The sequence below is a fragment of the Triplophysa dalaica genome, chromosome 1, assembly GCF_015846415.1.
Source record: "Triplophysa dalaica isolate WHDGS20190420 chromosome 1, ASM1584641v1, whole genome shotgun sequence".
Taxonomy (NCBI): Eukaryota; Metazoa; Chordata; class Actinopteri; order Cypriniformes; family Nemacheilidae; genus Triplophysa; species Triplophysa dalaica.
This window is the reverse complement of record NC_079542.1, coordinates 8,276,748-8,291,762: the sequence shown is the minus strand read 5'-3', so window position 1 is coordinate 8,291,762 and position 15,015 is coordinate 8,276,748. Positions and strand designations below refer to the sequence as shown.

General features: G+C 41.9%; 1 protein-coding gene across 8 annotated transcripts in view; it reads left to right on the top strand.

The window, feature by feature from the left end:
• The window catches only part of LOC130438401 (nuclear factor 1 B-type-like), a 79,350-nt gene that overhangs the window by 38,582 nt on the left and 25,753 nt on the right, over positions 1-15,015 (top strand). For all 8 annotated transcript variants that reach the window (XM_056770417.1, XM_056770341.1, XM_056770892.1 and 5 more), the window contains exons 3-4: positions 12,929-12,982; positions 14,170-14,238. In XM_056770417.1, coding sequence (XP_056626395.1) covers positions 12,929-12,982; positions 14,170-14,238 — 123 coding nt within the window. The remainder of the gene's footprint in view (positions 1-12,928; positions 12,983-14,169; positions 14,239-15,015) is intronic.

Below are 15,015 nucleotides of genomic sequence, written 5' to 3'. Positions count from 1 at the left end.
GTTTCAGCCCTCCCCTCTCAGAGCAGGCATTCAAGACCTTTTAATAACAAAGACGAGTTTGTCAAAGAGCAGCCAGAGACCAGGGCTATTAAAAATCAAAGCTAATCCAAGGAGCTACTATTCACCCAGCTTGCCTGAAGACTCTCTCGTGAAATTGAACGGTTTGAGTCTACATTCGAGAGTGATCTAATCCACCCTCATAGCTTCTGTATTGTGCCTGAGTTTTGGAACAACACTGTGATTGTTGTTATGCTTATGACCTATTTTCTGTTAAACAGGCTCTGATAAGACACTTGACAGAGGCGGTACAGCTACTTTCAACTATCTGCCCCTGACCACGTGAGCCAAAGAGTCAACCTCTTTACCAGGAACATGGAGTTGTTCGCTTTGTATGACCAAGAATTTACAGCCTGGTGAAATGGTTTGAGCAATGATGATGATGAATGGTCCTGTTTCGGGATTCTGGAGTTATAGGTCTGGAAAACAGGGATTCATAAAGATGATGTCCTCAAGCCCAATTCGTAATGTGAGGTCTTCATGTTGTTAGACACCCACGGCAGATGAGTTCCTTCATCTGGTTTTATGAATACGGGGGTTAATCTGTAGTAAAACAGAACAGCTTCTTTACGATGTGCTAATGGTCTGTTAATGCAAAGGAACCAATTCATTTACCTGCTTGTTTATTTACTGCCTATCGTGGTAGACCTCTATTCAGGCCATGGAAAGAATGTTGACAGGTTAAGCACCCCCTAATGAGAGCAGGCTGACAGCAGTCCCTTAGCAGTTCATATACTTTCCTGTGTACCAATACATGTAAATGCTATCGAAAGATTTCTGTGACACATCCGTTAACTATGACTCTTGTCAATGCAGCTTTACGAGAAAACATTACTATCCTTCAAAGGATAGGTCGTCCAGAAATGTCATTCCAAACCTTAATGACTTTCTGTCTTCTGCAGAACACAAAAACGTATTTAAAAATATTTTGAATAACGTTGGTAACCAAACCACCCCATTGGCTTCCATTGCATGGACACGAAACCACTAATACATATAATAGACCACATACCTGTGAATAAATGACAGAATTTCAGTTTTGGGATAAACTATACCTTTACGTTTAAGTTTGAAGCACACCCTGTTCGTGTAGGACTATCTGGACCTTGATTCTGGTATCTTAACCTGGTAGTATCCATTTCCTTTTTTCAAAGACTTTTGTCTGTAGATGTGCAGGTTTTGTTTACAACACACCGTAACTCAATACCACTCCGACAGGCCATGGAGTTACTCAATTAGTTGCCTGCTTGTACCTACCAATCTAATGGCCATGGGCAGATACCTTTACAGGCCGCTGTTGTGTTTATGGTTTCCTCTTGTGAAACTTGTATAAAAGCGGCGCATGAAACAAGATGTGATTTAGAGAGCCGGTCACAATACGAACGGCTTTGGCTGTCGTTTCCTACCTTTGTGTGGACGAGGGCCCGGGGGTGCGGCAGCGGATGCACGGCCCCGGGGCTTGCCGCTTTGAAGGGGAAGGAAGCTTTGTGTCAAAGGCAACAGCTCTGTTATCTGGGACAGAGACAATCACTGTCATAGTAACAGGCTTAGTGACCCATTACAAGTAAATGAGTTTCTTTTATGCAAAGATTACGTTTTGGTTTAACTGTGTAACTGTTCTGAAGTTTTGTTTACTACCAGCAAGTCCAAGTGCTTGAAAAACCCATAGAGGCGTGTTTTCTTGATGTTCCTGCCGTGTTTGTTTTTGCTCTGGCTACTCTGTGTGCAGGATTTTTCTAATAACCTTGATAGAAGCTTGTGCAGGCCCCAGTTCAACGAGTGCATATGGCATATTTCTCTTCAGCACGGAGAGACCGCCCCTGCCAGAGGCCCACCCCACGTGCATCGAAAGTCACTCAAGTTTTTTCCCTGCCCAAAAAAAGTGCTCCCTGAAGACATGCTATATGGTCTCTTGCAGACCGTCTCCATGAAGGAAATGCATTATGTGTAAAAGGAATTCCATATGGTGACATACGATCTGTATAATTCCTTCAAATGATAAAAAACCCACCTTGCATGCCCTGTTCTTTGTGCGCTCAGCATGAATAACTTAAATAAAGGCCCTTCCCCCACCGCTTTCCGTCTGGCTCGGCTTTAGCTTTGCCTAGAATGTGTTTTTACTGTACATTTTGCGGCATGACGCTATGGCCTCCCGGTTTGCTGTAGTGAATGTTTACAAATGGAACCTTGGGTGTTCCAGGTAGGGCATGCCAAACTCGAGTGGCTTGGATTGGGGCCCCGGGCCACGGAGGGGAAATGTTGCAGCACCTCTGCCAACCGCCTGGGACTGTGGCCGAAGCCCTGCTGCCTGATGCCTGCCACTGGTGTCTGCGGCGTCATTGAAATTACTTCTAGAGAGCATTGTAAAAAGTTCTCTCATTGAGAACAAAAAGTCATGTGATGCAGTTTTGAAATGCAGGGGGGGTACGTTCATGTGAACGTTTGCCAGGAGTGTGGATTACTGTGTCGGATCTAGTGGTGGCTCTTTGATATCCTCTCCAGTTCCCATGATGCAATGGCACATCCAGGCCCAGTGTAGATAACATTTTACGGCCTCTGCAGGGAAGCCTCTCCGAGCGTTCGGGGAGTATCATTTGAGCATTAGCCTGTAATGTTTCAAAGCAAGATTTATTGTGGGGGAAACGCATTTCTGTATTTTTGGTGCTTACATTGGTTACAGTCTAGTTAGGTTTACAGAAGCAGCCCTAATTGAATTGGACACAAAAAAATTCGGCTCTTTCCCACACACTGTAAATTTGAAAAGCGTCATGAGTTATAGAACTCGAAATGGAGTGTCTAAAACATGTGTTCGTTCCCAGTTTGCTACTAGATTTATTAGTGCCCTCAGACTAGGCTGACTATTTCAGGAAACCTTTAGCAAAACACATCCAATGGTGAGTTAAATCATTTGTTTTCAGTGTTATTGATCAATTGACATCATGTGTTATTGTTTCTACTTGTGCGATGATCATGTGTTGGTTTCTACTATTAAACAGCACCATTGTGATCGCAAAAAAAGGATATAAACCATACACCATTGTGTGATTATCAATCTGAAAGCAACAGTCGTGATAGATGTTCGTGTAATGAAACGGTAGCTGATCAAAAGTCTCTGCGTTTGCAGCAGCACCATACAGGGCAGGGGGAAAAGGGCAGTAAAAATGTAAAGGGTTTTTCCTTAGACGGTGGAAAATTGCTGCCGGCGATAATAATAATGCACATGATGGTAGCATACCTGGCCCGTAAAAAGATCTTAAAAGTGTTCTGGTCTTAAGCATTCTTCTTGAGGTGAAGAGACAGGGTGTGCCTTTAAGTCTTGATATCCCAACATGCATCGGCAACAGAATAGAAAGCTGGAGTTCCTTAAGGGTGCGTTGGGCGGGTTGGGGCTCAGTGATGAAAAACTGCATCGGGTCACACCGTGCACAGTGAGGGCTGTTTCATCCACTTGCTTTTCTATCATTTTCTTTGCTTGTTTCTTTGAGTCCTGCCTCTGAAAAACTTATTGTACAAAACGTAAACTCGCTCTCTCATGTTGTTTTTAAGGCAGTTTTTTTCTTTGAATGCAGTGCGTGCAGTGTATGGCCCTACATACGACAACATGCTCATCCTTGACTTGACATTGCTAGAAAAAAAAGGTGACACATTTGGTTGTTAAAAAAGTGGCAAGTACTTCACAATTAGGTCAGGCAGACAGTTGCGGCGAACGGAGGAAGTGACAGGAAAGAAAAAACAACAGGAGAAGAAAAAATGGCGGACGGGAAATTCCTGAGCCGGCTCTTGGAAAAGCTGAGTGTTGGGACTAAAAGCTCTGTCCACCACTTCATTCTTATGAAGGGGAGGCTACATGGATCACACAAAGGAGCTCTTATGCGATTAACATGTGAACTTGGCTTTTGAGGTCAAGTGAACAAAAACCGTGAACTAACATCTCAGGCCTCCCAACGCTGCCTTGTCACCTCCCTTCTTTCTCTTAACCCTTCCCCAGCCTCTTTTACTGCTCTGTCCTTCAGAATGCGTCTGCTTGGTGGTTTGTTAAGAAATACCACCTTTGTAGGTGCAGGGGAATTAACAGGCCTCCTCTGAATTAGGTGGCATGACAGCTGGGCATTGTTCTTCATATAATTTTAATGTTTTGGCAACTTGCCCTAAAAAACTAAACTGCACACAAAGGGCTTTTGCATTCCAGCCCCTAAAGTGAGGGAGGGCGGCCGTTGCCATACTGCGAAGGAATGCCTGCTGTAACTCTTGTTCTAGACAACGTGTGATTATAAAATTTGTGACACTGTTTGCACTTTTTTGATGACCTTGTAAGTTGTTCATAAAGCTTCCTTTCATCTATGTACATGATTTCCTAGAAAAGAGAAAACCTGATACGCAAAATTTTCAAAGAATTGTGGGAAAGGTAATTCTGTCTTGATGTGTAGATGAGAAGGGCATTTCTACTTGGCGTCATTATCTTAGGAGTGATTCACAGGTTACAGGATGAAGACAAAGCTGTTTGCATAACAGGACTGTTATTAGAAGCGTTCCTTGTTTCGAGCCAGGGCTCCATTCCTTAATGCCAGGCTTTGTGTAAAATTGTTTATGGTTTTAGAACAACAGAATCTGAAATTTATTTAGCGGCTCCTTCTCTCACCATTGCCCATATAAACGAGCGCTGGAGCCAAACCACATGTTACTCTTGAAGCCTAAGGCCACCTTGGCAGGCCAAAGAAGCACATGGAGGATTTGCGTGCATAAGCGTCTGCCAGTGAAGAGGGATCCTGCCACGTGAATTATGGGATTGCGTCTCTCCATTCCGGTGCGCTTCTTCAAGACCCTTGGATAGCTGCTGCGGAGGAACCGGTCAGTTGGCCGATCGCCTGCTGACCTTGCGGCACTCTTGTGAAGTCTTCGGAGTGATGAGAGAGAGCCGCCTTTATTATGCTGGTGTTAATCATCAACAACTGGCTTTCTGACGCTTTTCGCAGCTTAGGCTTTGTCAGGGGAACACCATCCTTCCTATGCAAGCTATTTCACACTTATACTACATTTCCATGAAGTCTTTAAGAGTATTAACTGGGGATGTTCTTAGACCTCATGTCCAAAAACCTTATGTCCTTTGTTAAACATGCACCGTTCATTTCTTAAGATGCTTGTAAATGACACAGAGGTTACTAAGCAGGTGTATGGGGTTGTATAGGAAAAGAACTGCGTGCTGTAAGATGAACAACTTCTACAGGGAGCTGATGAATTCAGGCCTCACGCTCTATAGACTTTCAATGATATTATAATGAGGCATAATATTGTAAAGCCTTTCAAGTCTTCAGATAATACATGACATGATGAACTTGTTGGGATTAGTTTTTTTTCAAAGATTCACTTTTATTGGTCCTACCTGAACTAACTCTTGAACCGTGCTTTCTGAGTCGTATCCCAGAGCTTATGACAGCTTGCATGCTTGACAAGCCTGTTGACAGTTAACCAGAGGACTAGACTAAGCATACCAAGATTTATAAATCAAACATTTTATTAAGAAGACAGTTTATTAGAGTGCTGTTGCACCTGCAGCATCTATTTTAGCTCAGGCACATTTTTTGCATTGAAATTAGTTGTGTCATAGAACTATAAAAGTGGTTAGACAGCTGCTGGCTATGGTTGGGAGTCCGTTTTTATGTTTGTAATGACACATTAAACTCAGTGTTTCCCTCCGTCTTGTTCCAAAAGCGAGTGCCAGTAGAGCAGTCTAAACGGGCGCATGCTTTGTTCCTTTGTCTGTTTCGGGCCAAGATCTCGCCTTAGATGTGGCATTATATGATCCAATAATTCCCTCAACATCCTAATTAGGTTGTGGGTGGGTGTGTGTGTATGGGTGCTAAACAGTGGCTGTCTGTCGCCTCTGGCCCATCTGGAGAGAGGCCATACTTGGGTACTACTACTCTACTGTGCTGGCACATTGCCCCGCCTCCTCATGCTTGAGCTGATACCCCATTGGCCATCACTGTAACGGAAGCTTTGCTTTCGGCTGAGGTTGGCACTGTGATGCCTCGCAGCTCAAGGAAATTTGGTTGCATAAGGGTTGTCGGTCTGTGTGCTCTTTTTAACCTGTGTCCCAGTTTGTTCATCCTAAGTAGTATGCAAGGTTAGAATTATTATGTTGAAATAGCAAGACCAAGCTGCCTTTGGGGATCAGTGCATCTGTGAAGTGATTAACTTTTTTTTGTGGTGTATGGCCAAAGTTTCCACTGCAGTTTTTATATGCATGAATGTAAAAGGATAAATTTGATAAAGGCTTACCAATAAATGCACAAAGCGAGCAACAACATCTGTCCAGTTTTGATGTATGTCTCAATACTGGCATAACAAGAATCTTTTGTTGCACACTCAAAAGTGTGCACTTGTTTATCATTAGCAAAGAACATACTTTTAATGTGTCATATTAATTTGGATGCAGCCCTTGTTTTTATAAATGTGAGAAGAATTGGCAAAGACCTTCGCCAGAAGTGTGTCCTTGACTGCTTTACAAATGTAATAAAAAACCCTACCGTCTCATTGTTGTTTCACAAACCACTGAAACCCCCGAGGAGTCATGCTAGCATGGTTTATGTTTGCTACAATATGCAAATGTGTCACCTCAAGTCAACTGCTAGCATACATCGAACAGTACAGTGCATTTTGATACTTCAAAGTAATAATTGCCTCTCTTGTCTGATTTTGTATCTTTCAACGTGTCATTATTTTGTTCGTGCAGACATAGCTTAAAGGTGTGTAACTGCACATCGTATGCAACAAAAGTACACTTATTACGACATGTCCTGACAGCGGAGGGATAGTGAAGCAGTTCAACAGGATTGCTTCTCATACTGCAAGCATGTCAGTGTGCATGCATAGAGTTGCAAAAGCAATGCTTATTTTGTCTTCTCAGTTTCAGCATGTGGGAACACAAATCTGGGGCCAGTTGCATTAACTAAACCGCTAAGTTAAGACAGCATCTTAACAACTAGTCAACCTGACTAACAATTAGTTAGGACTAATAACTCTTACTTTTTATATTTCAACTAGCCCAATCAACCTTTTTATGTAACTGATTTAAAGGAGGTATGACCAGTCTTGAAGAAAAAAAATACTTCTTAGACTAGTCTAAGCAGTTTATGCAACCCGACTGAAAAACAGAAACCGCGTTATGAGAATATTGCTTAAGATTGCACTCAAATGCAGTTTTCAGTACATCACGTGAAAAGTTCATTCTTGCCAGGACTTGCTCTGTGTAAGATGACACTTTCGCACAAACAAACGTTTGTTCTTAGCCTGCACTCACTTGCGATAAGGTGCACGTGGTTTAGGGTTTTGCACTGAACTTAATTAGTTTCCTTGCACACATTTTCTCTACAGTCGACTGCTACTGTTCACAAACATGCTTCACGTAGCCATTGGCCTCCTGTTGTTTCATTCATAACAATCTCTCTCTCTTGCTCTTTCTTCTCCTTCATTCCTCTCAATCCATTCCCCTCCCCATATCTCCGCCTCTTAACTACTTGTGTGGAGTTAATGGACTGTTTTGGCTGGGCTCCAACCACTGAGTGTCACCTCATTAGTGTTTCTCTCCACAGGAGCTACGTACGACAGAATGTCATTGGTTCTCCCTTCTCCCACCCCCCGTCTGTAGAACCCTCTATGAATGGGAAAATGTGCATGCATAATTGAATCTATAGTCTCAGTCTCTCCATTCCTCCCTTCCTCATGTCTGACGGCTAGAAAAAGGCTTGGACGTTTGCCACAGCTACGGACGGATCCGTGCGACAGTGGCATCCCGGGTCTCTGCGCACACTCATGCAAATGGCCGTCTACTTGGCCAATCAAAAGACAATGCGAACAGAAGTGATACGCTGTCAGGGGGAAATTCAGAGAGGTTCGGTCGACACTTGTCAACGTATTGATGTGCGCTATGACGAAGTTCCACGGCCCCTTTGGAAAGAATGTGCGACAAAAGGTTTTCTGTCAAAACCTAGAGCTTGTAAGGACAGACACAGCAGTTGTGACCGAGTTTGATTTGATAGGCCCTCTATAGACTTCTTTTGTCGCCAAGGTTGAAAACGCACAACAAACAGAGGGCTGTCACAGCGGTCCAGTCATTTTTTATGTGACGGATGTGCCACCCCGAGTTCAGCATTGCGCTGACATGGGAACATGTGTATATCAGAGATCTCTGCATGATGTGGTGTGCATCTCCATCATTGGGTGCGCTTTATGCCTGCAGGTCTTTATTAACACGGAGCGTCGCTGTGTGTTATTGTTGAGACGTGTGCCTGAATTTGTGTGTGTGTAGGGTGCCCTGAGTGACTTGTTTTTCCAGACACTTCTTTTATTTTCACCTTTTCTGAGCCGACAGAAGGCAGTCTGAAACACACACACACAGTTTCTCTTTTGTTTCACTCTTGTTCTCTCTCGCTCACCCTAGTTTGTCGTAGCTCAATACAACCCACTTCTATTTAACAGGCCGTCCTGTCTCTACCATTGTTCTCGCCGTCTTTTCAACTCTCTGTCTCTTTTTCCCACCCCCTTTCTTTCTCTCTTTCTGCTCCATCTCTCATTCATCCCCAGAGACTGACTTTAGCTTCCCCTCTTCACGTCTGCAATCAAGTGCTTGAGCTCCGCCGAGAAACGGAGGCCAGCGTTAATGTGCGGCCTGGGAGAAACTTTTCTATTTTCTTTTTTTGGGAAAAGATCCAGTTTCATATCAAAGTTAAAGGGATAGTTCAGCCCAAAACTCCAATTTTTCGTTTATTTACTCACCCTCAGGCCATCCGAGATGTAGGTGTTTGGTAAATCCGCAGCCCTCTCTACTTCATATATTGGGAGTATATGGGGACCGCCGTTGTAAGAGTTCCTAAAGCACATAATTCCAAAAAGCAGCTCCTGGCGGCATGTTGACGTTGTTGAAGTGACTCGCGCGATATTTTCATAAATTTTAACGTCATTTTTAATAATATTAGCCATACTGTACAGCCTCAACACTCCCTTTTTGCAGGTGATGCTAAACGTACCAGACGCTGGTATGCCATCCGCCACCAAATACTACAAGAAGAAGATTGCGATTGTGTGCAGAGACTGCTCATTATGGCTCATATTATTAAAAATGACATTCAGTTTTATGAAAATATCAATCGATTCACTTCACGAAACATAAACATGTCGCCAGGAGCCCCTTTTTGTAATTATGTGGTTTAGGAACTAGGAAGTATTAAAGGTTTATTTGTAAACTACCAAATATGTTAATATTTATTAAATAAATTACTTAAATGCATTTAGAGGAACCTGTAAAAGGACCATCAGTCCCAGAGATGCCCGCTCACACAAGCCCAATCTGACATTTTCTGTCTCAAGAACGGGAAGCAGCTTTCGTCACTATATCTCTGCCTGGGTTGCAGTTAACTTTGGTAAGCTGTGTTTCTTTAAACAGTCGCTATGTGGGAGGAGAGAGAGAGAAGAAAGGGAAAAACTAAAACGAAGAGGACAAGATGTGCATTTAAATCATTGATGTAAAGACATAAATACTGTGAAAAAAGAAGAGATAATGCTGATAGACATGGAGGTATAAATAGATAGCAAAGGAAAGCTAGAGTGTGGGTCGATTGATGGACGGAAAGATAAACGAAGACCCGCCTGTGTGTGCTTTTAATCTCACTGACGTACCGTGCGGTCACGATGTCTCATACAAGAGCCAGCCAATGACAAACACGCTCTCATTCGTCGGGTGTCACTCGGCCACTGACAATATTTACGCTATTGCAGCTGCACCGTTCTAAACATTTCGACCAGGGCACCCCATAATTAGGAGATATTTTAACCTCCATCTCTTTGCCTTCTCTCTGCTTTCTCTCTCTGTCTCCCTCCCTTTGCTTTCTCTGGGCGCTTGGCTCATGGCTCAGGATAGAGTGAGAGAGGGAACTTGGCTCGAGCCTGGTTTCTTTGGCAAGCAGAACAGTACATGTGTGCAGCTTTCTAAAATGGCTGCCAGACGCCTCCTCCTGAAATGTCGACGGCATGCATGCGGCCGGTCTTTTTTGCGCTTGCTGCGTTGGGGGTGCGATACAGTGAATTAAAGTTGCTAAAGTATGTGATAGCTCTCAACCAAGCTCAAAACAAAGGCTAGAGGCTGGTCGGGTTACATGGGTCTGAGCCAAGAGCAGGCGCGCTTGCTCGGGTATTTGGATTCAAAAATCCACGATTCCAGTATTGATAGGTGCACTTCATGCAGAATAACATTGTTACATTGTAGGTAGAAGAGGAGCTGAAGGTATAATTGTGACGGTTGGGTGGATGGGATCCAGAAGATAGGGTGGCACAACGATACATTAGCACTCGTATTTATGAAGCTCATCCAGAACGTGCCGATCCAGAAATGAGCTCATCTTACGCCTTTTCATTTAGATATGATCATACAGTAGATCAAATTACTTTATCTTAGACACAAGCGTCACAATGCAAGTATCACTATTACTATTACAAATATGTAGGATTGTGGATATTTAATGCAAAAAATTGTGTTTTTTTGCTTGAAGCTAACCACGAAGAAATGCCATTATTGCAAGATTTTCACATTTTCTTAAGAGATTCACTATAATAATTGATACCTAAATTTCTGTTCCTTCCTCAGGCTCATGTTATTGTAGAAACACCGAAAAGATTAACCCAATACCCCTGCCTACCCTCAGTCTTTCTCTCCTCGTATGGTCTGTTTGTTTAAACAACTGGCAGCCCTGTCGAGTGCCAAAGGGTTGTTGTGCTTGGAGAAGCTCTGAGTGTTTCTGGGTGCTGTATCTCTCACACACACAGCACTGCCATGGCCAAACTGTTTAAATGTGTAGCTTATAGGTGTTTATTTTCAAAGTGAACCATTGACTGCTTGTTTCAGTTCTTCACCATGTGCTAAACTCACAACCGCACACATATGTATATATACATCGGCTGTCATACTGAATTTTCAAGTGTTATCTTGGTGAAAATAACAAAAAGATTTGGCAATTGCTTACAGCAAAACTTCAACAACATTGGATCATTTTTCCATGTTTATACCATAAATACTGCCAGTTAGTTTATGGTATATCATTGACCCTACAATGCATCCTTGGACGTACAGTTATTTATAACGTCAGCTTTATATTTGGATCAGGGCTCTTTAATAGTCCACAACAATGGAGCAGCTGGCACACACCGCGTTCAATCACTCGACTTCAATACTATATTGTACTTTTAAATGCAAGCTATTCCTCTATCTCTCTCTGCTTCTTTTTTCTCTCCCGGGGAATCGGGCATGGTAGAAGATGTCTTTAACCAGACTGATGGATGGCATTAACTTGCATGTGAATCGTGGGGGATGGAAGTTGGCATAGGAACGGGCACTGTCACAATGCCAACCTGCTGCCATCCAATCAAAGGCTCAGCTGCCGGCCTACGGTCCAATAGGCTTTCCTGATTTAAACACCACTTAAGACGTTATTTATTGCGGTGGGAAGAGAATTGTGGTAGCTTAATGCAAAAATAATTCAAGATTCACTGGAATGCACTGGACAAACCTCGAGTCGGGATTATTCTCTGTGTATCGCCCTCCGTCTTAAATTTTCTCTGACCTTTCTCTTCTTAACGTATGGTGTTCCCTCCCGTTCTTTGTCATTGTTGAGCCGAAGCCAAGAACATTCTGTTTTTGCAGCTCTTTTAATGGTCATTTTTTTTGAGGGGGTTGGGATTTTTTTCTCCCTCTATCTCTTACTCTCGCCCTTTAACTTTCATTTCTGAAATAGAGCTTATGCAAGAGTGATGTTCCACCTTCTCGCTTGTATTTTGTCTTTATCATGGCAAAGACTGATATATCACACAGGTCTTGTCTGCCATTTATATCATTTTCCATTTAGTTAATTTTGATTAATGTGTGTTGTAAAGTGAAGTGTTCTCATTGCGGCTATGAACATGTACACCTTTCGACCGCATTGTATTGTTCAGCCTGCCTATTGCAGCATGTGTTTTTTTTGCAGTTAAGTCAACACGCACATCCCCAATTCTTTGTTTAAACTATAGGAGGCTCAGAAAAGAGATATTGACCGATAACAATATTAGGCAGAATTACGGAAACTTCTCTTTAGTTACATCATTCTATAATGCAGTGTTTTTTGCTAAGTTATAAAATGTGCAGATAACTTAAATAAGTTTGTAAAAGCAAATTGTGCCAGGTGTGTCATTAGTACTGTGGAATGTCTTCCCAAAGGTCCTGTAAGGTAGCATCATTAATCAACCTGAACATTAAAGCACATATCAATGACAGGCAAGATTCTTCTCATTTTTTCATCTTTTCCTCCCCTCTCCCATCTACTCATGGACTATGAGGTGTAGCAAAAAACTTTTGTGAGGCACATTTTAGCCTTGAGTTTGACTTTACTTACATCTGTATCTGTATTCTACTGTATCGTCCCTCCCTCCTCCTCTCGTTCCACGTCACTGAAAGGAAAATGCAAGTTTCTGCACACATCTGGCCTGTTCTGTCAGGAATGACTAAATGTAGTTTCCTTTTCTGGACAATAACTCCCATCTGTCCCTGGAAGATGTGCAGTTTACTTTATGGTCTTCAGCGGTTTTCCTGTACGAAAATAAAATGGTCTTGTTTTACATTTCTCTGCAACAAAACATCCAAGTTTGTTTTATAAATTGTGTTTCTGTGTAATTCTGATACTGTTTTTTTCCGTATGTCCAAACAACAAAACAATAAGCCATAATGCACAAGAGCTAAACAAACATAGTTAAATAACATAGGAAGATAAATTACAGTAAAGTGCATTACTGTCGTATATAGAACTTGCTTTTGTGTTCTTATCATGAACCTTTTTTGTGTTTATAGACTCGCAGCAGTCAGGAAGTCCCAGCAACAATGAGCCTGGCAAAAACCCTCCAGGTATGTAAATGCACACATCCGAACACACACAACACACACTTTAACATACAATCACATCTATAGTCAAAGCTTTTACATATAATGTAGCCACGATGAATCCAAAACAAACTTCTGCATGACATCCTTGTCTGTAGGAACAAGAGAAGTGATTATTCCGCAAGGACATGGAGCAGTTAGCATACAGAATCATTTGATATATTGTCATAACATCATGTCAGTCAGCATGATCCAAGTCTTTTTTCAAAGGAAGGAAAAAATCAAAGTGGTTATTTAGAAGGTGCATTACAGCTACAATGTTAAAATGTGCCAAAAAAAAAACATGTGACAACTTTTTTTGCCACTGCCAAAGAAAACTATCCTTGGGCTTTTCTTCTTTTAAAGAAATTATACTGAAACATGTTTATTTGATCCCAATATGTTGGTTTTGACCATCATTATACTCAATGCTCTGCACAAATTAAAGTCAACTGAAAAGGCAACCATGTCATGTCTGAGATTTTTATAAGGAAAACAAAAAGTCAATTTATATACAGCCAGTCAGTTTATGACATCATCAGATCTGTCAGTTTGTCGTTTGCACTACCACCATGAATTTGGTTTTGCTTATGGAGAGATTGTCATTCCTCGTCCCCTGGACTGACCTGTGTTTTCCTTCAATATTTTTCCACCTCTCTCCCTGTCCTGTCACTGCTACATAACGCATAAAGAATAAAAAAATGAAATGAAAATAATGGAAAGTGTAATTAGTTTTTTACCTCCGAAGCAGGTTGTGTGATTTGTCCTGCCAAGTAAAATAAAATACCTCGGTCACGACTCAGACCCGGCTAATACTGCTACTGCAAAAGCTCTGGCAATCATTGCACTTCCTATTTGACTTTGCGGTGCATTGTGGGAAGGGCTTAGATGCTATGTGATGCTATCCCTCAAGAGCTGGCCTTTTTTTGTAGAATGCAGTGTTCCATATTACTGTAAACCTCAAAAATATATATGTGTCTGCACAATTCAGTTAGTGTTGTCACATTTCTTCATTATTAATAAGGTATTGTATTATAAAATATGAGGCTAAAAGGTTATTTTGGCACAGTTTGATGTGGAAACTGATATGTATAAATTTTTGCATAAATGTTTACATGTGTGTGTGTTATGTCAGGATATGTATGTAAAGAATATGTGTTGGTTTCCCACAGGTTACTTGGAAGACAGCTTTATTAAATCAGGGGTCTTTAGTGTTTCAGAGCTGGTGAGAGTATCCAGAAGTAAGTCTTTATTCTTTATTCTTTATACACAAACACACAGACACCTAGCTTTTTGAAATATAAGTATTTTTTTCATAAAATATGACATCATTATTGTACATTATTTATATATAAAGACTACTAGCTAACAAACAACATGCTTTATGCTAAAGCATTCCTGATTTAGCAAGGGAGGTACTTGCCCAGAACATGTGTGGAAAATCCAGTCTGGCGGGTCTTGTGTGTGTGTTGGTTTTTTTGTGCATGCAGTAGTTATGTGTAGACATGCCTGCCCTCAAAGACGATGACAGATGTTCCATAAGGAATCTTTCTCTGATGGCAGAGGACAATGACGCCTTCAGGCGAGATGTGTACACACTGCCGAAGGGTCTGTCAGGGCCTGACACACACACATACGCATATTTACCCTGAGGGTGTATGATGCACTCCGTGGCACTGTAACTGATACACGTCACACCTACGTGTAACACAGCGCTCGCGTTCTTTCCCACATACACACAAACACGTAAACACACTGTCATCGATGTGACCATTTTGTACTCTACTCTTTAGAGAAGGTGTTGATCTACGAGTTGTAAGAAACATTAAAAACACCACAAGCGAAGTACAACAGTTACTCACCACCAGAGTTGTTTCAAAACCTTCCTTTTCTGTCTTGCCTACCCTATCTAACACAATCTTTTGTCGCAATTTACAAACTAAACAACCAGCATTGATGGTGCCTCGGGGGTCTTTTAAACACTGTATAAATAATCCCTGACAGTGAACTTCAACCGC